Consider the following 25,820-nt stretch of genomic DNA (forward strand, 5'->3'; position numbering starts at 1 on the left):
CCGCCAAAGCTGCACTGCACTCACTGGCGGCCGCTGCGCTAGGATAACCTTCTCCTCCCCGACGCCGCCCGCCGGGCGTCCGAGAACGCAATGGGCCGCGCGACACCTCGCTGCACTGCGATCGCCGCCCCGCTCTCTCCTTTCCTCCGAGACCAGACCCAGCACGCGGCCCCACCAGGGCTGGGCTCATACCCCTTTAAGAAGCCAGCCGGGGCCGAGGGTGGGCGTGGTAGCCGGGAGCTAAAGGGGACGACGTCCCGCCGCCCAGATTGGCCGGAGGCCCAGGCGGCGGCCCCGCGCCTGCGCAGTGCGCAGCGGAGCGCGCCGTAGAGGCGGGGGCTGCAAAAAGAAGGGCGAGCGGGTGCTAATTGGCTGCGGTGGCGGCCCCGCCCGCTAGTGGCGGGCGGTCACGTGACGCGACGCTGGGGGCTCCCGGCGCGGGGGACGCTGGTGGCCAAGATGGCGGCGGAGCTGGTGGAGGCCAAAGTGAGTGAGCGGCGGCGGCGCCGGCCCGGGCGGGCGGCCGAGGGGCCGAGGGCCAGGCGGCGGTCCGAGGTCTGCGACTTCCGCATGGGGCCCCACGGTGCGGACCGCCTGCGGCTCGGCGCCCAGCCCCCTCGTTCGCCCCCTGGCCCTGGGGCTCCGGTTGCGGGCGGGGGGCGGGGAGGCCGGAGGCGGGGGGCGGGGCCCCCAAACCTCACCCTAGTCCTCGCGCGGGGAATCGGCCCTGGGCTTGAGGCAGGGTCCTCCCCGCTTCAGCCTGAGCGCTTAGGGCCCACGTCTCTCTGAACTCGGGCAGCGGGCCGCGCCTCCCAGCTGGAGGCACAGTGCCCCCGGACAGCATGAGGGGCTGGGCTGCTGGTCCGCTCCTCGCCCCGAGCCGGGCTCCGTGCTCTTCGGCCTGGGGGAGTGTCTTCGCCTCCCTGCTCCTCGGGGCACGGGGGGCCGGCGTCTGGGTCTCAGCTTCTCGGTCCAACCGGGCAGGCTGAGGTTGGCGACTCCCTGCCCAGAAGGGCCCCCTGACCCTTCTACCACCGCTCCCACCCTCGGGGTGAGGACCCAGGATCTTCAACTGCCCCCAGACACAGCCCGTCCTCTTGGGGTCTGTGCCCCACGGTGGAGTTTGGGGCCCTATTGGGCCCGCGAGCGGATCCCAGAGCCCCGCCCCCCTGGATGCCCTCCCTCTCACCCCCAAGTGGACGCGGTGTTCTGCCCCCCGGGATGGCGTCCTGACCCCCGAACTTGGCTCGGAGCCTTCCTATCTACCATCTCTCCGTTTGGGGCACCGGGCTCGCTCTCTTTCCTCCCTGTTTCCCCTTCGGACAGCATCTGTGAGGCTTTGGACTCTGCGCCTGGCGTCTCTAACCCTCACACACGCGGCATCAGACCCTAATCTTGGATGCTTCCCTGTATTCCACTCCCCAGTGAGTCTCCTTCTCAGGTCACAGCACTCTCTCCACACAGTCCCAGAACCAGCGCTTTAGACCCCTTTATGCACCCAGCTCTGGTTCCTGAACTCCCCTCCTCTTTCTGCTGGTCTGTGACGTTGTCCTTGGAGGGCCTGGTTGGTTTCAGGATAGGCTTCTTTCTGTAGGACAGCTCCCCGGTGCCTCTCCCCCTCTCCCCGTGCTCTAGTTTGGGGTCCAGGTACCACATCCCGTAGATACCATCCCCTCTCCTAGCTTGGGACCCCTTTGAATCCTCTTAGGACTAAGCTGGGAGCATCCCCACCTCAGGGATACACCTTTCCCAGGTGCCTCTCCGAGGTCAGGCTCCAGAACCCTTGCCTCAACTAGATTATGATTTTCCCCTTCTTCCCGGAGAAGTTAAGGAACGTTCTTCACTGGACTGAAGCATTGCCTCTTGCCCCCTGCTGGTCTCCCCTCCCCAACAACCTGTAAATGTCCTCTCTCTCTCTCCCCTCCCCTTACATATCTCCCTTCACTTCCCCCTGGGATCTGAAATGCAGCCCTCTAGGTTCTGTGATTATAGGGTATTCCCTCCCTTCCCCCAGACCTACACCACACACACTTCTGCACTTCTCTAGGGTTTGGAGAAATTGAAACTTGTTCTAGAGAAGTAGAGAGGTCTGAACTCTGCAAGCCCAAGGTGGCAGGCAGCCTGCAGGCCTGATGTCCCTGGAGCCCTGAAATTTAATCTCCTCGAGAGACCATTAGTGTGACTCTGGGCCCCCACCCTCCCAGACAGAGGGTAGGGTCTGAAGTCTTTTTTATTCCATCCAGAGCCTTGAAATATGATCCAGTGAACTCTACTTGACCCTCCGGTGGCTGCCCCCCCCAACCCAGTTAAATTAAGTGGACCCTTTTTTCAAGTTCTCTAAAACACTAGCTTCCGTTCAGGGGGGCTTGAGTCTGCAGCACCATTTGCTCATCCTAGGGAGCTTTCTTTCCCCTTCAGTCTCTTGCGGTCATTGTGAAGTGCCTTTCCTGTAACTGAAATGCCCCCCCTTTTAGGCGCTTTCCTAACCTCTCAGCTGGAGGTTTTGTCTTTTGGGGTACAAAGTCGGCTGGTTCAAGGGAATACTGGAGGTCTGAACTTAACCCAAGGCCCTGATAGGTATTGGGGAGGCGGAGTCGGCCTGTGAACTCCCTGGGATACCTTGTAGCAGTTTGTACCCATCTCCTATTTCCTGGAGAAAGGGGCTTTAACTTTCCTCCCATGCTCAATACGCTGGAAAGGGGTTAAGTTAAGCTCAGGTACTGTATGGAGGCTGATGTTTCTCCACACAGCTAGCTGCAACTCTGGAAGCCCTTGTGGCCTGGTGCTGTTTATAAACACAGATCTGAGGGGCCGGCAGGGGCAGGATGAAGCCTCAGCAGGAGGTGATCTGTCAAGCCCTTGGGGCTTCCTCCTGGATGCTTGTGCCCCTCTCCCACCCCTCCCTCCCACCCCCCCAGTGTCAAGGGCAGGCTCCTCCCTGGTGGCAGCTGCTTAGAAATCAGAGTGGCAGCTTGAGGGGTGTGTCCCCGGATGCTGGTGCCGGAGCTCCAGATGTCTAACCGGGTGGAAGAGGCTATGCCTTGGGGCAGGGAGGGGGTCTTCCAGGGGTAGGATGGCGTCAGGAGATGTGTTGTGGTTGGACTCAGAAAGGCCAAGCCCACCTGCCTGTGGCTCCATGGGAGGCCATCAGCTTGCATATGGCAGCGCCTCTCCCCTCATTGGCCTTGGGCCTCTTCCGGAAGAAACAAGTCTGTGAGCCTTTTTTCTCTGATCAAGGTAGGAAGTCAGGCTGAGAGAGGTGATGCCTCTGTTTCAAAGCATTCTGGACTCTCTGAGGACCAGCAGACGGCTTAGGTACTTAGGTAGGGGGTGTGCTGTGGAGTGAAGGTCTTTCCAGGCCCCCAGGCAGCTGGGTGTGAGTGGAAGGTCCAAATGCCAGTCCTGTCATTGCCACACAGGGAGGGAGGCCTTGGACCAACCACTTCCCTCTGGGAGCCTCAGTTTTCTCGCCTATATAATGTTCAAGTCCTTGTGAAATAAGTGGCTGAGAACTCCCCTGTAGTAGTTGGCACATGATAGACCCTCCACTCCACAGCTATAGTGCAGAAGTAGGAGGAAGACCCTTCAGCAGAAAAGCGCTCCCCCTTGAGGTTTTGCAGGCAGGACTGGACAGCCCCCTCTGTTATCAGCGTGAGCCTGGTGTTGTACTGATAGAAGGAATCTGAGCTCTTGCGCTGACAAATGAGGAGCCCAAAGTGCAGAGAAGCCTGATAGCAGACCTAGGGTCATCTGGGAACCTAGTGCAGAATCTGGTTTTGAACCCAGGGCTCCCGAGTCAGACTCCATGTCTCACCCTTAAATAGCCAGGAAACGGGAAACATCCATGTCTCCTGGATTGAGGCTGCTACGCAAACCCTGGCAGGGTTCCCACCCACCTCCAACAATAACACTTTCTCGGGTTTAGTTTAAGCGATTTATTGGTTTCTTTGGGTGCTATCCTGCCCCATGCTCGCCAGCTTTCCATATCCACTCTTGTCACTTGTACTGTGTGTTGTTGTTTTTCTGTTCCCCCTGGAAGTGTCTTTTTCCCACCACATTTCATTCAGGCCAGCTTCAGAGCTCAGCATGGGTGATCTGAAACTCTGCCGGCCCATCCTCTTGGGACACTTTGCTTATGAAGCATATTGGGGAACTTTCATTCCCCTTGGTGTCCCAGAGTCTCACAGAGGGAATGTATCTTCAGGCAACCCCAAAGAAAACATTGGGATCAACTGAGCTCTTGTGTTTGGTTTGATTTAGTTGGAGGGACCCTGCCAGACCTCATCATTTTGCCACAGTTCAGTTAACAGCCTCTCCACCTGCTGGATTCCCAGAGCCTTCTTCTCAGACCCATGGTCCTTTTTTATTTTTAAATCCTCAGCCCAGGATATTTTTCCATTCATTTTTAGAGAGAGTGGAAGAGAGAGGGAAAGACAGAGAGAAACATTGATGTGAGAGAAACACATTGATTGGTTGCCTCCTGCACGCACCCTGACCAGGGCCCCAGGACATGGGAGAGGGAGGCGCCTGCAACCGAGGTATGTACCCTTGACCAGAATCGAACCTGGGACCCTTTGGTCCACAGGCTGATGCTCTATCCACTGAGCCAAACCGGCTAGGGCAGTGATGGCGAACCTATGACATGCATGTCAGAGGTGACACGCGAACTCATTTTTTTTGGTTGATTTTTCTTTGTTAAATGGCATTTAAATATATAAAATAAATATCAAAAATAAGTCATTGTTTTACTATGGTTGCCAATATCAAAAAATTTCTATATGTGACACGGCACCAGAGTTAAAGTTAGGGTTTTTCAAAATGCTGACACGCCGAGCTCAAAAGGTTCGCCATCACTGGGCTAGGGCTTGGTTCTTAATCGGGGCTGATCCTGCCCCCAGGGGATATTGGAAGATGTCTGGGGGACGTTTGTGATTATCATGATTGGGATTTGGAGGTGCTCCTAGCATCAAGTGGGTGCGGGCAGGGATGCTGCTTAATTAACACCCCACAGTGTCCAGGACAGCCCCTACAGAGGACAATCCAGCTCACTTGTCTACATTGCCCAGATGGAAAAAGCCTGCTGGAATGATCAGCTAAAGTGCTCAGCTGTAGGTCAATGCTGGGGACAGTGTAGTAGAGATGAACAACTCCTGGCATCAGTTGGGCCTGGGTTTGAATGTTGGCTGTAATGTGGAGCTCACACCAACCTGGGGGTTGTTTTAAGAGTCAAAGTATATAATGACATGTCCAGCTCAGTTCCCAGCAGGTGATTAGTATTAAGTTGTGGCTATCCTATAGAGCAGTGGTTCTCAACCTTCCTAATGCCTCGACCCTTTAATACAGTTCCTCATGTTGTGGTGACCCCCAACCATAAAATTATTTTCGTTGCTACTTAATAACTGTAATTTTGCTACTGCTATGAATCATAATGTAAATATCTGATATGCAGGATGTATTTTCATTGTTACAAATGGAACATAATTAAAGCATAGTGATTAATCACAAAAACAATATGTAATTATATATGTGTTTTCTGATGGTCTTAGGCGACCCCTGTGAAAGGGTCGTTTGACCCCCAAAGGGGTCACGACCCACAGGTTGAGAACCGGTGCTCTAGAGTCTAGACCAGTGATGGCGAACCTTTTGAGTTCGGCATGTCAGCATTTTGAAAAACCCTAACTTAACTCTGGTGCCGTGTCACATATAGAAATTTTTTGATATCTGCAACCATAGTAAAACACAGACTTATATTTTTGATATTTATTTTATATATTTAAATGTCATTTAACAAAGAAAAATCAACCAAAAAAATGAGTTCATGTGTCACCTCTGACATGCGTGTCATAGGTTCGCCATCACTGGTCTAGACCAAAGGGAAAAGATGTCTGTGGCTGACATTGGTTGCATATTTATTCTGCTTTACATGAGTTACCTCATCAGGTCCTTCTGACATCCCAATGAAGAGACTGAGGGTCAGAAAGGCCATCAGTGTGCTCTGTTTTGGGAGTGGCTGAGGCTGTTTATGGAAAAACAGGATTCCCAGTTCCTGCCCTGGGGATGCTTTTAGGCCTGAAGATGTGAAAAGAGAACCTAAAATAGAAGGCGGGGGTGGGGGCAGTCAGAAGAGCTTGTGCTGTGTTGGCAATGCTGAGGAATGGAGGAGGAGGAGGAGAGCATCATGTGAAGGGTGAGCTTCAGTGGAAGTGGGATCAAGCCCAGGCCAAGTGGGATTGATACCAAAGCCGCCTCCTGGGCTCCCACTCGCACCAGCCAGAATGCAAGGGGAGGGAACATGGGATCAGGTGGTAGCTGACAAGAGCCTCATTTTGTTATCCCCCCACTTGGCCCAGGCAGTTCAGGGAAGCCCCCATGCCCCATTGGTGGCCCCTGACTATGGCAGCTGCTCCCTCTGATCACATGTGTCTGTGGTTGCTCTTTCCAGAACATGGTGATGAGTTTTCGAGTCTCCGATCTTCAGATGCTCCTGGGTTTCGTCGGCCGGAGTAAGAGTGGACTTAAGCACGAACTTGTCACCCGGGCCCTCCAGCTGGTCCAGTTTGACTGTAGCCCTGAGCTGTTCAAGAAGATCAAGGAGCTCTACGAGACACGCTACGCCAAGAAGAGCTCAGAACCCGTCCCCCAACCCCACCGGCCCCTGGATCCCTTGACCATGCACTCAACCTACGAACGGGCCAGCACTGTGCCCAGGACTCCACTCACAGGCCCCAACATTGACTACCCTGTGCTCTATGGGAAGTACTTAAATGGACTCGGACGGTTGCCTGCCAAGACCCTCAAGCCAGAAGTGCGCCTGGTGAAGCTGCCCTTCTTTAACATGCTAGATGAATTGCTGAAGCCCACTGAACTGGGTGAGTCCACGTCCTCTGGGGGTCCTGCCTTCCAAGTTCTGGTGCCTGTGGCCATGGAATATTTTCTGAGAAGCAGCAAAGTCAGGGGGCGGTAGAAGTCTTGTTCCTCATAGGAGCCACAGGGACCACGTTCGGGTCTTTAGATTAGTGACCTATGCCATCTAACAATATTTCCCTAATACCAGCAGCTTAAAACAATTGAGAGTCCCAGTTTCCAAGGGTTAGAACTCTGGAACAGTCTAGCTGGGTGGTTCTGACTCAGAGTCCCTCATAAGATCGAAGTCAAGGCGTTGGCCAGGGCTGGGGGTGGTTGTCAGCCTGGTGTCAGCCTCAGCTTCCTGTGCCTCCAGGACTCCAAGTGGAATGTCCTGGGCCTCTTGTTAACACTCAGATTTTCCCTGAGTGTTCTCAGAGACCCCGCCCATTATCACTTACATCTCAACCCCCACTCCCCCATTTATTCACTCACTCGCTCACTCACTCACTCACACAGTGTATATGTGAGCACCAGCTGAGTGAGAGCCCCTGCGCGCTCGCGTGCGCGCGCGCACACACACACACACACACACACGCACACACACTGTTGAACCCCCACATCTATGCTCGGCTCCTGCTACATGCCAGATATAGGCCCTGTTCCTGAGTTGGTCCCTGGGTGCTGTGGCAGAGGTCACAGTCCCTTCATTGGCTACATGGCTCACTCCCTTCCATCCTGCTGACCCAGCATCCTCTCTTGCTCAGCCAGGGGGCTCCTCTTTGCATGCAGACTTCAGCTTCAGTCCTGTGTTAGCCTGCCCCCTCTGTCCTGCCTTAGGTGTGGGGAGAGGGAGAGGTGCAGCTGCCTTTCTCTTCTTACTCACAGACCTTAGGCTTACTTACAGAGGGGCTGTGGTTCTAGGTGAGGTTGCAGGAGGTAGAGGAAGGAGTTCTGGTGATTTCCGCCTTGGAGTCTGAGGCCGTCCTCTGCTTTTCTCTGACACGAGGAGATGTTCCTTGCCAGCCCACAGGTGGGGAGCAGGTTGTCCCGGCAGCACCTGTCACGGCGTTGATGTGGCTGTGCTGGAATCCTCCAGGACGACTTCCCCTTTCTCTGCTCCCTCAACCTCTAGATGCTGGAACCCATCCCCACCACACCACTGGTTTCTCTGCAAGGTTTTGGGGTCCTCAGGACTAGCTGGCTAGCTAATCCTGAAGGTTTTCAGATTCCAGAATCATCTTCAAAATGGGGAGGCTGGGTTTTCACCAGGAAGTTGCAGGGCAAGCCTGGCGCTGGGCGGGGAATGAAGCTGGAGGTGACTTTGAACTTGGGGCGGCTGGCAGGTTCTCATCCCCTGCCTGGACCATGGGCTTCCTTCCTGCACTGCAAGCCTGCAGCCACTCCCACCCCATAGTGCATTGCTTTACGCTGTGCCCCCAGGGACCCTGGTCACCTGATCTCCGGGAGAGTCTGCTACCCTGACTACACCAGGAATTATTCTGCTGGTGGCTCAGAACAAAGAGGCCGACCCCGCCCTGCCTCTGCTCCCACCCACTCGCCTACCCCTGTCCCAGGTTGTACCCCTTCTCTGGGAGTCGTCCCCCCCCCCCTTTTTTTTAGAACACTTGGCGGCTGCCCGGGTTCCTAGGGAGAGGCCTCACTGAGCACAGGCCCTAACCCTGGAGCAGTCTGGTCCCCTCTATTCCCAAACCAGCAGTTGTCCGCCCACCTTACACCCTGGGTACCTCTCCATGTGAATTCTGGCGCATTGGCCTTGCCCAAGAGCTACTTTAGGAGGCTGTGCTCGGCCAGCTTCCCTTTACCCCTTGCATGACCTGTCAGCCATAACAAAGCTGGCTTCTAGATGGAACCCGTACTGGAATAGTAGACATAAATCACACAGGGTGTTTTTGGGGTTGGGGGAGGGGAAGAATAGAGCCACAGACTCAGAACTGAAGGACCTTAAGACACAGATGATATCCTCCGGTTGGGCAGGAGCTGGCCCAAGGTCACACAGCATTGCTAGGAAGGGGCTCGGGACTGTGTACTCAGCCCTCTTCCTGATCCTCATCCTTCCCCACACCATCAGTGCTTGCACCCCTGCAGGGAAGCACCTGTTCTGAACCACATAAAGGTTCTGGATCCCAGGCCTCCTCTCCACACGAAGGGCCCATCTGTCTTTCCCTTCCCAGCCGGGATAGGCCAGTAGCCAGGCGCTCCCAGGGCAGGGGCACTTGCTTCTAAATGATCCTGGGTCATGCTACTTTAGCTTGGGGCTCACTGGGTATCTTACAGCCTGAGGGTTCCCCCAGCCCAGCCACTTAGGGTGTCAGCCAGAATCTGACAAGGAAGGCCCAGATCTCCCTGTCAGGATTGGGTTGGGGGAGGGAGGCCATTATGAGACTTGCGCGCGGAAGGAAGGAAACACAACCTGGCTCAGTGCTGCTCTGAGAGGCTCCCCAGCATCCTGTGGCCAGCTTCTCATAGTGTGGGGACATTCAGCCTGCCCCCACTGTCACCCTTTGTCCTGATAGCTCCAGATGCCCCCAGTTCTCTGCCTGCCCCCTAGAGGTGGTCAGCACCCAGGTGGTTGAGAGCTGTTGGCCTGGTGCCTGCCTCATCGTTCATTCAGCTTGAGCCCTTTGGTTGGCATTGCCTAAGCAACAAGAAGGTGGTGGGGTCCCTGGCCTGGCACATTTTGCCAGGAAGTTGCACTAGAGGTGATTATAAACAGTGCCGGGTTAGGAATGGCCTGATTGTAGAATACATGGTCTTTAGGGGTCTATCAGTACCAGGAGCCCTTTACTATGCATTTGTGTGGAGGTGGCATTCCTGTCCAGACCTGAAGGGTGAGTAGCATAAACTGGACAAAGAAGGGAGTGGGAAAGTGTGTTTCAGCCAGAGGCCCAGTGGTGAGAGAGAGCTTGTAAATGAAGGCCATTGTGATCAGAGCGTGGTGTGGCATAGGAGGAAGGAGGGAGAACAGAGGCCAAAAAAACATGAGACGGGTGGGCCAAGGGGAAGCGTGGGGATTGTCCCAACGGCTTTGGAGTTGCTGAAGGTCCCATGAACTTTTCCAGGTCTTGTTTTCTTGAGTTCTTTCTGAGGCAGGTATGATCTCTGAGGTGCAGTGGCCGGCCTGCCGTCGCATAGCCAGTGTGGTACCTACTTAGCTCCATTCCGTGATGTGGGAGCCTAGACAGGCCTCTGGCAGCCCAGGTCCCAGGCTGCCAGCAGACAGGCTTGTGAGATGGAAGACCGTCCCATCAGTGGACTTCTTCAAATCCTCCTTTTCTTTTCATTTAAACTTAGTAAAATTATGTGTTCATCGTAGAAAACATGGGGTGGTAGTAGAGAAACCAGCTGTGGCTGTGCTCCCTGGAGCATCCCTACTGGCCGAGTGGGCTTGCCGCCTTCTTTTCTCCATGGTGCAATCCTATGAAGATGTGGCTGTACCCTGACTGTTGTTTTGTCATCCTCCTCCCACCCCACCCCAGTATATTGTGAGCATCTGCTCAGGTCCTTAAATATTCTTTGCTGGTGCAGTGTTCGAGGCTGCCTGGCAGCCTGGGGTGGAGATGGATGTGTGGGCCCTCTTTGTTGGTCAGTATCTCAGATCTAGCCCAGGGGCTGGTTCCCAGAATTCCCATTCCCTGGAGGACTCAGAGCAAGGGGTTCCCGCCTTTAGTCCCTGGGAGGTGCAGCAGCATGTGGCTGTAAGCAGGGGCTGAGCGGGCATATATCCACAGCTACCCAGTGTCCAGCAGTGTGGATGACAACTGAAGTACTTTTTGGTTCAGTGGTGCCCATGATGACCCAAAGACACCTGACCATTGTGCTGATTCTTAGGATGTAAAGGTTTTGGAGAAAAATGAAGCAGGGACGGAGGTGGGGAGTGCCAGAATTGCAAGGGTGGTGGTGTAGGTTTTTTTTATTAATCTTCAGCCGAGGATATTTTTTCCATTGATTTTTAGAGACAGTGAAAGGGAGGGGGGTGGGGGAGAGAAAGAGAGACTTGAATGTGAGAGACACATTGATTGGTTGCCTCAGGCACACACCCCGATCAGGCCTGGGGATCGAACCTGCAACCCAAGTACGTGCACTTGATCGGAAATTAGACCTGCAACCCTTTGGTGCACGGGCTGATGCTCTAACCACTGAGAACACCAGCCAGGACGGGTGGTACAGTATGTATGTATGTATGTATTTATTTATTTATATTTATTTTTTGGTACAGTTTTTAAATAAAGGTGCTTGGGGAAGACTTTCTTCCCAGTGCATTTTCACAAATTTAGAAGATACCAGGGAAGTGGAGATCATTGAGGGAGGAATGATCTAGCTAGAAGAGGGGGTGGTACATGCAAAGATCTCAAGGGGGGATGTATTTGACAGGTAGGGAGCATAGGAGGAATCCAGGGTAGCTGCTGTGGAATTAGGGCTACAGAGCTGGACAGATCATCCCCGAGGCCCTATGTAGCAGACAGTGAGCCCCGGGAGCCCGGAGACCAGCAAGTGGTATTTGTACTGATCAGAACAGGCAGTGGTGGTGGGGAGAGGAGAGCACTGAGTGCCAACAGGACTGGCTGAGGAATTGATGGGGGAGGGGATGTGACAGGAGTCATGGATGATGTCCATATCTCAGCCCTGAATAGCTGAAGGTGGAGCTAGTAAAGGCCTGGCTTTGGGGAATCCCCAGCCCCCTCCTGATGGTGGTGTAAAATATGCTTTGTCCCAGCTGAGGTGGCAGCTCACCTGGCTTCCTGGGGGAGCAGTTGGACACCCCAGGCCAATGACACAGCGGAAAATTAGATTCAGAGTCCTCACAGCAGACTCACCTAGAAATAGGGACCATTCCAGGAAAGGGACCCTGGGTTCTGGTCCTTCCACCACCAGCTTGCCCACATTTCTTAAATAATGTTTTAGAGAGGAAGGGAGAGGGATAGAGAGAAACATTGATTGGCTGCCTCCCACACGACCCCTACTAGGGATCGAGCCCGCAACCCGGGCATGTGCCCTGACAGGAATCGAACTATTGACCTCTTGGTTCCTGGGTTGATGTTAAACCTCTGAGCCACACTGGCCAGGCTTGTCCACCTTTATTACACTGTTATTGCTGGCAGAGCTCCCTGGCCAGCGAGTGTGTGGCTCCCAAGAAGCCTGCTGGGGTCCCTTTCCCTCCTCCCTGGGGGTCACTGAAGTGGGGTGGTATCTTTGACCTCCCACGCAGTCTTGACAGTTCAGATAATGTGAAGCCTCACCTCCCGCCACAAATGCCCCTGGGCTCTTTGGGCAGGCCTGACTGAGGTGTCTGCAGGTGGCCTGCCAGTGTCCCCATAACCAATTAGGTGACACTCCTCAGGACCCCAACCAGGACTCTGAAGGGACCAGCAGGGCCCTCAACAAACAAGCATGAATGGGCAGTAGTGTGGCCATGGCAGCAGCCACCTCTTACACCACACCAGCTACAGACTTGGCTGTGCACTCTGAGAGGTGGATCCTACGCATGGAGGGCGCCTAGACTTGGACCAGGATAGGGGTACGCGGCCGCTCACAGATCTGGAGTACAAACTCAGGCAGTCTGGCTTCTAAGCTGGAGCTGGTTTTAAGTTTGAATCACATTTGCTTAAGTAAGATTACCTGTTGTGGTTTGGAATTCAAAAGGTTCTAAGACAGGATTGGCCAATTAGGGTGGGGGCCAACCCCACTGGCTGCCTGTTTTTCTAAACCAGTTCTATTGGTGCACGGCCACACCCATTTGAACGCTCACTGTCTCTGGCAGCTTCCATGATACAAGGCAGAGTGAGGACATCAAGGCAGAGACCTTGTGGCTCAAAAAAGCCAAAAATATTTATACTCCAGCTCTTTATAGAACAGTCTGCCCACTCCTGTTCTAAAGGATTTGCAGTATAAATTTTAAAAGCTCCCTCCTACCTTTCGCAGTCCTCAGAGGCTGTGATTGTGGCCAGTTCTCGCACCCCCTCCCCCAGAGACATCTCTTGCACAAATAAGCCAATGTGCCCTTGCACAGACCCCCTCCCTCCATTTGGTTGCACACGTAGCAGCATGATAAACACAGGCTCTGCATCTGCTACTTTCAGGTAACCAAACACCTTGGAGGTTACTCCTTATTGGAACACAAAGAGCATCTTGATCCTGGTTACCTGTTTTCCCAGTTGCATAGTATCCTTTGTATGAGACCTCCTGTGGCATGTCTTAACCAGATCCCGTTGGCCGGCAGTCAGGTGGTTAACAGTTTTCTGCTGATAGAAACCATTCTGAGTAATGTATGACTGTGAGCATTTTTCCTGTATGTGTGAGTGTCTGTGCTGATGGGCACGTGCTCACCGAATGTGTCAGAACAGCCGTTCGAGGTGGGGACAGAGTTGTTGCTCGTGTCTTACAGACCTGAAGAGAGCAGCCTGGCTCAAGGGTACGTGCCTGTCTGTGCTGCATCCTCCCAGTAGCAGTTCTCTGCTACTCTCCCCTAGAGTAGCAGTTAACAGTTTTCCTGAATAAACACCTGAACTCCACAGGGATGATAAGGCTACTGCTCTGAGAGTGACCCTTGGTGGGGGGCATGGGGTGGGTGAGTGGTAAATATTCCCTGAACCAGAGGCTGAGGTTTGGCCCCAAGAAGGAGTAGGTTCCCTCTCACCCTCATCCCTGCCTAGAAGGACTCCGTCTCCCATTTCCTGCTTCCTGGCCTGAAAGGGGCCAAGCAGTAGAAATGACCATGATCCCTTGTCGGGGACCAGACATGACCCTGATCCCATGTTTGTGTTTAGTTCCACAGAATAACGAGAAGCTTCAAGAGAGCCCATGCATCTTCGCGTTGACGCCCAGACAGGTGGAGCTGATAAGGAACTCCAGGTGCTCTGGCCCCACCCTTTGCTGACCTCCATGCTAGATGGTGGGTGGGTGTGGTCTCAGGTGGCCTAGGAGAGCCTTCAGCCAGATCTGATGCAGAACCTGCATTCTCACCCCCACTCCAATCAGGGTCTGTGTGCACAATCAGCAGCTCCGAGAGGTGGGCCAGTGTCTCCCTTTAACAAAGTCTGTCCCCCTTAGCATTGTTGACATCAGGGCCAGGTCATTCTCTGAGGGGGGCCATCCTGGGCACTGTAGGGTATTGAGCAGTATCCCTGGCCTCCACCCTCTTGGTGCCAGGAGCACCCCCAGTCATGATGACCACAGTCCCAGACATAGCCAGTGTCCCCTGGGGCAGAGTCGCCCAGGTAAGGACACTGGGCTGTCCCCAGGTCTCTGACCCTGCTCTCTGAGACTCCATCTCCAGCTGAGACAGCAATCACCACTGGAGCAGCCGCTTGTTGAGGCCCTCAGCACATGCCAGGCCCGCACCCACCAACCTACTTAATATCCACACCAGCCCCCCATTGTCCAGAGAGGGGAAGTCATTGCCCCAAGTCACCAGTGAGTAAATGGCAGGAGAGAACATTCTAGGTGGTATCTATTGGCCTTTGGTTCCAAGGGAGGTAGTGGGTTAGGCTGCCTGGCTTGCCCAGGAGAGGCCAGTGGTCACCCAGCTGAAGGTTTGGCATGGTGCACTCCCACCTCACTGACCCCTCCTTTCCTCTCCTTCCCTGTGGTTTCCTTGGGGCACAGAGAACTACAGCCTGGGGTCAAGGCCGTGCAGGTCGTCCTAAGGTAAGCCAGGTGTGCCAGCTCCCCGAGGGAACCCTTGGCTATTTCCGCCTTGGGTGGCTACAGCCCTGCTGTGTCCCACCCCAAGTGCATTGAAGCTAGGTCCCCCTTCCTCACGACAGCCCTCTGAGGCTCCCAGCTAGAGGTGGAGCCTGTTCCTCCCTTCTTCCTACTGGCTGTCCCTGGCTGTGGACACACCACTGTCCATCCCCACTCAGGCCAGACGTGGGGCCCTGAGATCCCCTTGTGCAGCCCAGCATTGTGATCTACCCATCAGGCCGGATGCAGCCCGGTCTGTCATCCTTGCCTCTCCCAAGGGCCCTTCCCCTGCCCTCAGCCCCATGGTACCCGTTGTCATTGCAGAATCTGTTACTCGGACACCAGCAGCCCGCAGGAGGACCAGTACCCACCCAACATCGCTGTGAAGGTCAACCACAGCTACTGCTCAGTCCCGGTGAGCAGGGCAGCCCCGATCTGTTGTTGGGGTGGCGAGCATGGAGGGAAGGGCAGGGACACAGACCATCTACGGTGGCTGAGCCTCCACCTGTTCCCAGGGCTACTACCCCTCGAATAAGCCCGGAGTGGAGCCCAAAAGGCCCTGCCGCCCCATCAACCTCACTCACCTCATGTACCTGTCCTCGGCCACCAACCGCATCACCGTCACCTGGGGGAACTATGGCAAGGTGAGTGGGGTGGGTGCTGCCCACTTGCTTGCCCCATCAGCCCTGCCACCCCTATCCCACCTCTGCTCACCCTGCCTGGCCCCACCCAGCCCTAACACCCTTCCCCTCTCTATCCCCAGAGTTACTCGGTGGCCTTATATTTGGTGCGGCAACTGACCTCCTCAGAGCTGCTGCAGAGGTTGAAAACCATCGGGGTCAAGCATCCGGAGCTGTGCAAGGCACTGGGTGAGCACTGCAGTGCCTTCCCTTAGGTGACTGAGTGTGGCTTTAGCTCTATTACTGCTTCCCTTCCCTTTGCTGGACGTGAGGAGCTTGTTTTCTACAGGGGGTGCTCTTGTCAGGAACCTGGACCTTCCAGGATCCATTCAACACCCTGGGGGTCAGGGAACTTGGGAGGTCTCTAGAGGATGTTGGACTGTCAGTGCAGAGACCAGAGGCCAGAGGCAAGGACTGGCGAGGTGTGCTCACAGACTCGAGTGAGCCAGGGGGTCTGGGTGCGCTGAGCATGTGGGGCTTGTATGTAGCTTTGCAGGGGCGTGGAGACCTCAGGTGGTCGGGTCTGGCCTGATGGCTGCAGTGCAGGGAATGGGGTGGGTGGGCCCAGGAGCACGGAGAGGGGAAGTAGAGGCTGAATTCATGGTTGAGGTTCAAGGTGCATAGGGGATGACCCAGGTCTGATTAGAAATGGTAAGACTGTCTGTTTTCTTTGTACTTTTAACAATCAAAAAATGTGTGTGTGTGTGTGTCTGGGGGGGGGGGGGGGTGGTCACAGCATTTAAAAAACAAACAAAACATGCCATCAAAAGTGATAGACAAAACCTAGAACTGGTTCTGTCTCTTCCTGTATCCGTGCACCAAGGGCTGCCCAGGCCACAGCTGTGCTCAGGAATTCCTCCACTTGGAAGCTGTGTGGTCAAATCACTGGCCCTTTCTGGTCTCTGAGCTGACTTCTGATGCCATCTGACCAGTGGGGTCACTGAGGTGCAGAGTGGTGGAGTTAAGGCCCTATGGCCCGAGGTCTCAGTGTATGTACCCCACCCTGCTGCCTCCCCTTCCCTCAAAGGGCCCTTTCTTCAACCCCCAGTCCCATCTGCCTCTCTCCCTGTGGAGACAGTGGCCAATTTGACCAGAGTGCATATTGGACAGGGGCAGGGTTCGACGTGGAGCCTGGCCAGGGTTCATCCAGGCACCAGCAGCCCACAGGATGGAGGGTGGGGCAAATAGAGGCCTGGCTTGACTCCTCACTGAGGAGTCAGGGGCCTTGTAGAATTGTGGGCTGGAGGAATGTATGTGACAGCCTGGGCCCCTGGTAGGATGGACTGTCAGGTTTTTGCTGAAGGAAGCCCCGACTTCATTTCCACAGCCAGCCCCAAGGTAGGCGTCATCACCAGTGGAACTTCTGTTTTTTGTCTCACTTGAACCCTTCCTGATGCACACGCCTTCTCTCTGTCAGGGGAAAAGTGAGGCCTTGCTTCAAAACCCAGTGCAGCCCTGCTGGGTAGCTCAGTTTAACTAAAGTTAGAGTGTCCCAGTATGCCAAGGTTTAAGGTTCAATCTCTGGTTAGGGCACATAGAAGAAGCAATCGATGAATGCATAAATAAGTGGAATAACAAATCCATGTTTTTTTCTTTCTGTCTCTCCTTCCCTCTTTTCCTCTACTTCTCTCTGTTCCCCACCTCTCTAAAATCAATAAAAAAAGGAGGGGGGGTCATGGTGATGGAAAAATAATAAATAAAATCTATTTTTTTAAAAATCAGTGATACTGCACCCATTCTTAGCTGCCCAGGGTCATTCCGATGAGCCAAGGCCTCTGGGGCCACCATTAGCACTTGTTAGGCAGAGAAAGGAATCATGGGATGGAAATTCATACTGAGGTGTGATTGGCTGTTAGAGGAGCAAGGAGGCTTCCTGGAGCCTGCAGCCTCTTGGGCGCAGTTCTGGCTTTAAGCAGGGTGGCCTCCACTCTGCAAGACCCAGGATTGGTTTGCTCTGAGACATCGGGGGGCAGTCACCTGCCCTGGGACCCTTCAGGATGAAGTTTAACTTCCTGGCTTTGAAAGCAGAACATGTAGCCCTGGCTGGTTTGGCTCAGTGGATAGAGCGTTGGACTATGGACTGAAGAGTCCCAGGTTCAGTTCCGGTCAGAGGCACATGCCAGGGTTGTGGGCTCAATCCCCAGTTGGGAGCGTGCAGGAGGCAGCCAATCAGTGATTCTCTCTCATCATTGATGTTTCTATCTCTCCTTCTCTCTTCCTCTCTCAAATCAATAAACATATATTAAAAAAGAAAAAGAAAGAAAAAAGAAGAACATGCAGGAAAAGGAAAGGAGGGAGACTGGTCCCAGGGCTGCACTAGGTGCTTTTCCTTCCAGTCTTTTTTCCAGCACACAGGCGAGAAGGAGGGCTTTGGGTGCTACTATGAGCATGTTTTCACATTGTGTCTCACTTTTTGGTGCTGTTGCCATCTTTTCCTTTATTAGAGAAGTAACATTTATTGTACAAGGGAAGCTGTGCTGGTAGGTTTGCTTCTACCCTTGCAGGGCCCATGGTGAGCACTTCTGGACTGGGACTTCGGTGCTCCCTAGTGGGCACTGTCTTGAAGTAGGGGCCCTGCCTCCCTGCCAAGGCTTCAGGGATGGTTTTCATCAGAATTAACAGAGGCACAGCAGGTGGCTCTTTAGGTAGCTGTGTGTTGCCTGGATCTTTCCAGAAAAGTCCTGTTGCTTTGCCTCATGGTGCTACCAAGCTATCAGAAATAACTGTGGCTGCTGCCCAACTTGCCTCCTGGCCTGACCCTGTGGGCACCTCTGCCCCTTCCCCACTAACACTGGCTGCCCCCTTCTCCACAGTCAAAGAGAAGCTTCGCCTGGACCCTGACAGTGAGATCGCCACCACCGGCGTGCGGGTCTCCCTCATCTGCCCAGTGAGTCGATGTGGTGGTCCCCCTCCCTCACCTGTTTATTACGTGGGGGCTGCCTGGTGGCCTGTTCATACCCCCTTCCTCTGCCCGCAGCTGGTGAAGATGCGGCTGTCCGTGCCCTGCCGGGCAGAGACCTGTGCTCACCTGCAGTGCTTCGACGCTGTCTTCTACCTCCAGATGAACGAGAAGAAGCCTACCTGGATGTGTCCGGTGTGCGACAAACCAGCCCCCTACGACCAGCTCATCATAGATGGGTGAGTCACTAAAGCACAGGGGGCTGCACTCCCTGCCGGGCTGCACCTCACCTCGAGGGTCTCTGGGGAGGGAGCAGCAGAGCCATGCAACTTGAAGGCCTCTGTGCCTGTTGGCAGCGTTGGAAGTCCCAGGTTGCAAACAGGCAGGATTTATGTGTGCAGGCAGCAGGAGTGTAGCTCAGGGTTCAGAAGTGGGGCTCTGGACCCAGGAAGCCCACTGTTCCCCGGATGACCTGTGTTCTTGGAAGCTGTTTTTCTGCACGTAACACAGGGACCTGAGAAACCCTTACCTCCAGTCTGATGCACAAAGTTGCTTCCTGAAGTTTGTTCAGTACAACCTTAGTCATGCCCTCCATAGAAAGGTGAAAAGGACACACATCTCCACCAAACTCTGGTCACATTCTCCTTGTCCCCTTTCTAGATGATGCTGGTGCATGGCCAAACTGTCCCTCAGCCTAACAAGCAGGCCGTCCCCCCAAAAGGGAAACTTTGCTTAGGTTTTGGGTTTCCAGAAACTGAGCCCAGCACCTGACTGAGCAGCTCCTGCCAGGTGCTGGCCACACCCACCCCTGTCCCCGAAGTCTGATAGGGGCAGGGAGAGGTGGCAGCCTAAATAGAAGTTGGTACTCAGCTCTGCACCGCCAGCCATTGAAAGCTGAGACTCGAAGCTTGGGGTGTGTACACACAGTAGGGTTGCGAATGACCTATAGGGACTGGGTGCGAATTTGTCCCCTCATTCAAGCACTCATCTCGGGGACCATGTTCAGGGTCTTGCCAAGCCCTCCCTCCCAACTGTCCCAGGAGGTGGACCTTAATCGTCCCCACCTTTCAGATGGGGAGACTGATACTCAGGGGGCAGTCACCTGCCCTGGGACCCTCCAGCTCGTAGGTAGCCAGGCCAGGTTCAGCCAACTCTGAGCCTGGATCCCCTCCCCAGAGGGGCTGAGCTACAGCCCTCTGTGCTACCCAACCTCAGGGTGGAATGAGGAGGCCCCTGGGGCTGGACATGAGGTCTGGGTCTGAATGGCAGCTCTGTTCCCAGCCTGGCAGCTGTGCAGCCCAGCACCCGCCTTCCCTCCCCCTCACAGGCCTAGAGTGGGTCACTCAGGCTCGGGTGGTGGAAGCTCTGGCAGGGCTGGGGACGGTGGCTCTGCCCCATACAGACCACGATCCCAGTAAGCCCATGGGGCCTCACGTAGCCCAGGAGGCTTGCTGGAGGAAGGGTTTTTGGTTTATGTATTTATTCTTTGAGGCTCTGCCATCTGTTCCTCCCTGGCCCTAAGCTGGGTGATCCAGGTGTCCCCAAAAGTACTCTGTCCCAGACCCTATCTTCAGGGAACTCCCACCTGAGCTCGGGGGACAGGGAGAACTGAGCCAGATCCAGATCCTGTTGCTCATGCTCTGCCTAGAGGACGAAGAGGAACTGTAGAGTGGGGCTTTGGAGGGTGAGTGGGATTTTTCCAGGTAGAGAAGTGCATTGCAGGAACAGCTTTGTTCACACAAGGGTGATCCTGGGGGTGGGCCTATGAGTGTGGCGATGGAGGGGAGGCCAGAGGGTAAGGGTGGGAAGGACCCCGTCAGCTCCAGAGTGTGTCCTGGAGCAGGACAGCCTCCCTCCTGTGTGACTGTGACCTAGGTGGTCAAATTCACTTGGAGGCAGGTGCAACTTTGACACTGAACAAATGCTGGGGGCCATGGTGACCCATTGCCACAGCAGCATGTGTGTTCTGTGCACCAGGCCTGGGCATTGGCTGTTCCTCAGGTCCCTCCAGTTGCTGGAGATGGTGGCAGAGACTGAGGCCCTGTGGCCAGGAAGTGTCAAAAAGCGGGGACTGGACTAGAACCCAGGCTGCTGCCACCTGGTCTTGTGGCCTCGGGGAGTTCACTCCTCCTCCCCAGGTCTTAGGTCCTCCATTTTGAAATGGGCCTGGCTGGCAGTACCTTAGCAGCCAGTCCTCAGGGTCAGAGCACACCTCATTGGTTCTGGTTCGCCACAGGCGCGCTCTGGGAGACTCTCCAGGGGCCTTTGAGCAGCACATAGCTGCTCTCTGAGCCTCAGTTTCCTTTAACTGTAAAAGTGAGGGTAGCACAGAATCGGGATGCCAGGGTGGGGCCACTCGGTCAGGGGGCTGGGTAGGCAGGACCCTTCTTCGGCCAGCCTCCCGGGCCCCGTGCTCTGAAGGTGTTGGAGGGAGTGCCTGCACTGTGCCAGGAGTGGGTGACTGCAAACCTTCAAAGCAACGTGGCAGACCCTCCCAGAGGGCCTAGCTTGTGCAGACCCCATGCAGGGAAGAGACTGGCCCCCTCTCCCTCCAGGACCTCAGATCACTGGGGCCTGGCTGGTGCTTTCATGAAACTTCTTTTGCAAAGAAGAAAGTGGCTTAGTGAGCATCCCACCAGAGTCCAGGGGAGCAGGGTGTGGCTCAGCTGGCCTAAGAATCAGTTCTCCTGTATCCCCCTCCGTGCCCAGGCTCCTCTCCAAGATCCTGAGTGAGTGTGAGGATGCCGATGAAATTGAATACCTGGTAGATGGCTCATGGTGCCCAATCCGTGCCGAGAAGGAGCGCAGCTGCAGCCCCCAGTGCCCCATCCTCGTACTCGGTGAGTCCCTGACCCAGCCCCCAGCTGCTCCTTCGTTTGCCCCAATACCTATTCTGGGGGGTTGACGGTTTCTGAGTTTGACTTGTGTCCTGCTGTGTGACATTTTCATCTAAAACACAGCTACCCCAAATGAAAAAAGACCAAGAAAACCAAAAAGGAAAAAAAACCAGGAGCCCTGGCTAGATAGTTCACTTGGTTAGAGCATCATCCCGATATGCCATGGTTGTGGGTTCGATCTCCAGTTAGGATACATACAAGAATCAACCAGTGGCCCTAGCTGGTTTGGCTCAGTGGATAGAGAGTTGGCCTGCGGACTGAAGGGTCCCGGTTTGATTCTGATCAAGGGCACATGCCTGGGTTGTGGGCTCACTCCCCAGTAGGAAGCATGCAGGAGGCAGCCAATCGATGATTCTCTCATCGATATTTCTATCTCTTTCTTCCCCTCTCTCCCTCTCTGAAATCAATAAAAATATATTTTTAAAAAATCAACCAACGAATGCATAAAAATAAGTGGAACAACAAATTGATGTTTTTCTCTATCTCCCTTCCTCTCTCTCGCTCTGTAAAATCATTACATAAAACATTTTTTAAAAACGAAAAGGAAAAATAAACAGCCATCCCCACAGAGTGGGTCCCATCCCCTCCGAGTGGAACAGACCAGGGCTCAGAACTCTGCACTGCAGGGAGCACAGTTATTTAGCACCTGCTGTGTGCCAGGTCCTCTACAGGGTGCTCCCCAACGTCAGGAGGCCTCTACACGAGGCAGAAATGGTATCCCAGGATTGCCCCTGCCCCTTGCCACCTCATTTCCTCATTCGGTGGGCCTGCAGTCCTGAGCATCTGTCCCTGTCACCCTCAGGCACCTCAGACACCAATGGGCTCCTATCCAGCCCCAACGTCAACGGTGGCGGTGGCAGCATGCTTGGGGGCTCTGGAGGCGGGGGCGGCACAATGGGCAGCATTGAGAACGGGAAGCTGGGAGCTGACGTGGTGGACCTTACGCTGGACAGTTCCTCGTCTTCAGAGGAAGAGGAGGAGGAAGAGGAAGATGAGGAGGACGAGGATGAGGATGGCCCCCGGCCCAAGCGCCGCTGCCCCTTCCAGAAGGGCCTGGTATCGGCCTGCTGACCGATCGTCACCCACCACCAACTGGTCGGACACTCAAATTTTCCTGGTGCTCACCACGCAGAGGGGTGCAGGCGGGCCTTGGGGTGCAGAGGGAGGAGTGATTTTTTTTTCTTTTTATTGTTCATATGGTTTTCCACCCCTTTCCCTGGATCCTGGCACCTGTACCTCTGGACTTTCCTATTGGAGGATTAAAAAAAAAAGTAAAATTACAAAAAAAAAGTACAAAAGAGAAAAATGAAACAAAAAACAAACTCTTAAAAACAAGACGAGCCACCCACACAGCTGTTTCCCCAGCAGGAGTCAGAACCCAGAAGAGGGGTGGGCAGGACACTGCATCCTCCCAGATGCCCCACCTCTTCTGATGACCATTCCAGCTGGTACAGAGGGACCTGGGGCTGGTGGGGGCAACAGGGAGGACAGGGGCTCCCTGACAGCAGCCACGACTTGGACATTCATGTTCCTTTGCTTTTCTTCTCTCTGTGAACTGTCCTCTTGCCCAGAGACCCTGGCATGGGCCTCTGAGCAGTGAGAGTTTTAGCCAAGAAGCCATGGAGTGGGTTGGGGTGGGGAGGGGCGATGGGGGCCGTGAGCAGGTGGGTGGGGGTGGGCTAGGGAGGGCTTAGCCACAGATGTGTTGTATTTTTTGAAAGTGCAATAACTTGGTATTTTGAAGACCCAGCATGTGGCCAGAACCCCCTTTGAGGTGGGGGCTTCAGGGTGTGGCACCGTGTGGCGTGGGGGGTCTCAGTTCTTTAGCCAGCTACCTCGGTAACTCCAATTCAGGTTAACTTCCCTACGGAACAGTGCAGATGTCCACGGGTGCCACCGCCGGGAAGGTGGCCACCTCTGAGGGGCAGCAGGGACTCCTGCCCCGTCCTCTTAATTTGGGGTGGTTCCTTCCCCTCTTGCTCTTGGGTTTTCCGACGGGTACGAGGCCTGCCCTGCAGCCCCTCCCCCTGGAGCCTCATACTCGTCTTCCAACAGGACTGGGCTAGGGGCCACCCTTTAGCAACCCAATTAGCCTTGGGGGTGGTCCAGCAACCATGGGGCTTCCATAGCAACCCCAGATGCCTCCAGGGACCTGCAGCTGGGTGCTTGGCCCACCACCCAGCATCCTTGCCCCCCTCAGAAGCCACAACACCCCAGACCACTTCTGCCTGCCCTCCTGTTTTGCTTTTTCTCTTCCCTGTCCTTTCCCCACCAACCCCAGAATAATTTTTCTTTGTATAAACAACTCTACTAGTCAGGAAGCAATATCATTTCAGGTCTAAAGACAAAAAGGACATAAATCTGGTCGAGGGCAAATTCAGTTTTACTGTATAAACTCAGTTGCGCAGTCCAGCCTCCCTCAGTCTGCACTGGCAGCTGAAGGCCGCTGTTTTCTAATATTTGTATTCTAATTTAATTGTTTTTTTAAAAATGCAAATAAAAAGGTCAAGGTGAAGCCACCATGGCATCCGCTTTTCTGTGTGTCTGAGGTGTCAGCTGGGGGCAGGGACCAAATGACAAAACACCTCCCCATCCAGTTTTTTCTCTGCTGCATGATGTTCAGAATTCAAAAGGCACCACATTGGGTCAAATGAGGAGGATTTCACTTTGAACTGCCTGGCCCAGTGTCCATCTGCTGGGCCTGGTGAGGCAGGCATTAGGCTCCCAAAAAGATGCTCAGCGTCCTGTCACCAGGAAAATGCAAATCACAACCACTAGGAGGGCTAGATCTAAGAGCAACAAGTGCTGGTGAGGATGAGGACTGGGACCCTCCTGCACTACAGGTGGGAACATAAGATGGTGCAGCTGCTGTGGTAAGTCCGGCAGTTCCAAAAAGTTAGCCCAGTCAGTGTGGCTCAGCGGTTGAGTGTACGGGAGGCAGCCCAAGGATGTTTTTCATCAGTGTTTCTTTTAAAAAAAAAAAGATTTTAGAGAGAGGAGAGATAGCAACATCAATGATGAGAATCATCAGTGGGCTGCCTCCTGCATGCCCCCTACTGGGGATCGAGCCCGCAACCCCAGCATTGTACCCTGACCAGGAATCAAACCATGACCTGGTTCATGGGCTAAGTCTCCACCACGGAACCACACTGGCTGGGCATCTTAACGTTTCTATCTATCCTCCCTTCCTCTCTAAAATCAATGAAAACTTTTTTAAAAGAAAAGATGGAGTTACCATCTGACCCAGCAATTCTACTCTAGGTATCTCCCCCAAGGGAAATGAAAACCTACCTTCTCAAGAAAAGTTGTACATGAATCTTCCTAGCAGCTTTACAATAGCCAAAGGTGGGAACAAGCCCAATGCCCGTCAGCTGAAGAATGGCTAAAATGTGGCCCATCCATGCCCTGGAACACTCAGCCACGAAAAGGAATGCAGCACTGGCCCTCGCTACAGCGTGGAGGAACCTTGAGCACAGGATGCTCAGTGAGAAGCCAGACACAAAAGACCACACAGTGATTCCACTGATGTGAAATGTGAACAGGCAAATCCACAGAGACAGGAAGTGGGTTAGTGTCAGGGGCGGGGGGAGGGAAAGGGGAGTGACTGCTGATGGAGAGGGGTCTTCTTTTTGGGGGGATGGAATGTCCTGAAACGAGATGGTGGTGGTGATTGCAAAATTCCCAATATGCTACCACCAGTGGTTTTATAAGGGGGAACTATACGTGAATGAGATTTCAAAACCCAAAGCCCCTCTCCCTTGGGAGGGGATGCGGGAATGTGAGTGCAGAGGCCACATGGACTGGGTGGCTGTTGAACCTGCTTTCATCGCTGTCCTGATCAGAGGCCTCTAGTTCGCCCTGTGGCTGGTTCAGGTTCCCTCGGTGTCTGGCTGTCGAACCACTGTCCCCCCTCCCCTCAGTCCAAGTTGGAGACCTGTGTCTGCCATGTGACCACACGAGTGCAGACCTTGCCACTGAAGGACAGCCGGAGGCCCTCCCCAAGCCCTGCACTTGGTGGTCTTTCCCACCCAGGGCCAGGCCAGCCCCTACAGATTCCCTGTGGCTGCTATGAAAATCCACTTCAGAGTCCTGCTTGTCCTCTCCCAGGCTGTGACCATGGCCGTCTGTGCCCCCTGGTGCCACTGTCACCCACCCTAACTCCAGGCCCTGCTGGCCTGAGTCCAACTGAGGGATGGGAAGGAGGAGGGTTCTCCCCAGGGCCCTGTAAGTGGCCATGTTTGGTGGCCCCACCCAGAGATGGGGCTGCAGCACACAATTTTCCTCGCCAGTGAACGGGCCCTAGCCCAACCTTCTCCCTGGGGATGTGGAGGAAGCAGCCAGCTCAGCTCCTTGATCAGGTCACTGGGGCCCAACAGGGGCTGCACCTTGGAGGCCCCTGGCAAACTTAAGAGTTCCCTGTGTAGGCCACCCCACCCAGGGCCTCCAGAAACCTTGTAGGAGGCGGCCAAGGAGCCCGCTTAGCAGGTTCTTCCTGCCTGCCCCCACTGTCCCTCAGGCCCCTTCTTGGAGCCACCTGCCCTCACCTAGGGGTGCCAGACACCTACCCCACCCTGGAGCCCAGAGGCAAGAGTCACTGTCCAGACCCCTCCCTTCCCCACTTCACCTCCCAGGCCTGGCAGGAAGAGTGAGGCTAGCATGGGATCCTCTCTCTGGAACCCAAGCTGGGACCCCCAAGTGCTATAAACAAGGGACCCAACCCATGGGGAAGGAGCCCCTAAGCCCTCCATCCCCACTCCCCAGGCTCCCCCCAAAACAAAACACAAAAGAACATCAAAA

General features: G+C 54.6%; 1 protein-coding gene across 3 annotated transcripts; it reads left to right on the forward strand.

Annotated features, from left to right (window-relative positions):
* The first annotated feature begins 266 nt into the window (after positions 1–266).
* On the forward strand, positions 267–22,355 carry PIAS4 (protein inhibitor of activated STAT 4). Of its 3 annotated transcripts, none has more exons than XM_036313281.1 (11): positions 270–486; positions 6,443–6,869; positions 13,632–13,716; positions 14,470–14,511; positions 14,872–14,962; positions 15,063–15,191; positions 15,311–15,416; positions 18,041–18,114; positions 18,205–18,365; positions 20,809–20,966; positions 21,826–22,355. In XM_036313281.1, the coding sequence occupies exons 1-11, from the start codon at positions 460–462 to the stop codon at positions 22,092–22,094; spliced, it is 1,569 nt and encodes a 522-aa protein (XP_036169174.1). In that variant the 5' UTR covers positions 270–459; the 3' UTR covers positions 22,095–22,355. The 3 variants fall into 3 exon arrangements, with proteins under 3 accessions (XP_036169176.1, XP_036169174.1, XP_036169175.1); XM_036313282.1 differs by having other exon boundaries at positions 277–486; positions 20,836–20,966; XM_036313283.1 differs by lacking the exon at positions 14,470–14,511 and having other exon boundaries at positions 267–486.
* The last annotated feature ends 3,465 nt before the right edge of the window (positions 22,356–25,820 follow it).

Source organism: Myotis myotis, unplaced genomic scaffold, assembly GCF_014108235.1.
Source record: "Myotis myotis isolate mMyoMyo1 unplaced genomic scaffold, mMyoMyo1.p scaffold_m19_p_6, whole genome shotgun sequence".
NCBI lineage: Eukaryota > Metazoa > Chordata > Mammalia > Chiroptera > Vespertilionidae > Myotis > Myotis myotis.

Bases quoted from the DNA above. Each gene is read 5' to 3' on its own strand.
- PIAS4 (XM_036313281.1), top strand. From the start codon at position 460: ATGGCGGCGGAGCTGGTGGAGGCCAAA. The intron at 13,717-14,469 runs GTGCTCTGGCCC...CTTGGGGCACAG, and splicing joins GAGCTGATAAGGAACTCCAG to AGAACTACAGCCTGGGGTCA. The intron at 14,963-15,062 runs GTGAGCAGGGCA...ACCTGTTCCCAG, and splicing joins ACAGCTACTGCTCAGTCCCG to GGCTACTACCCCTCGAATAA.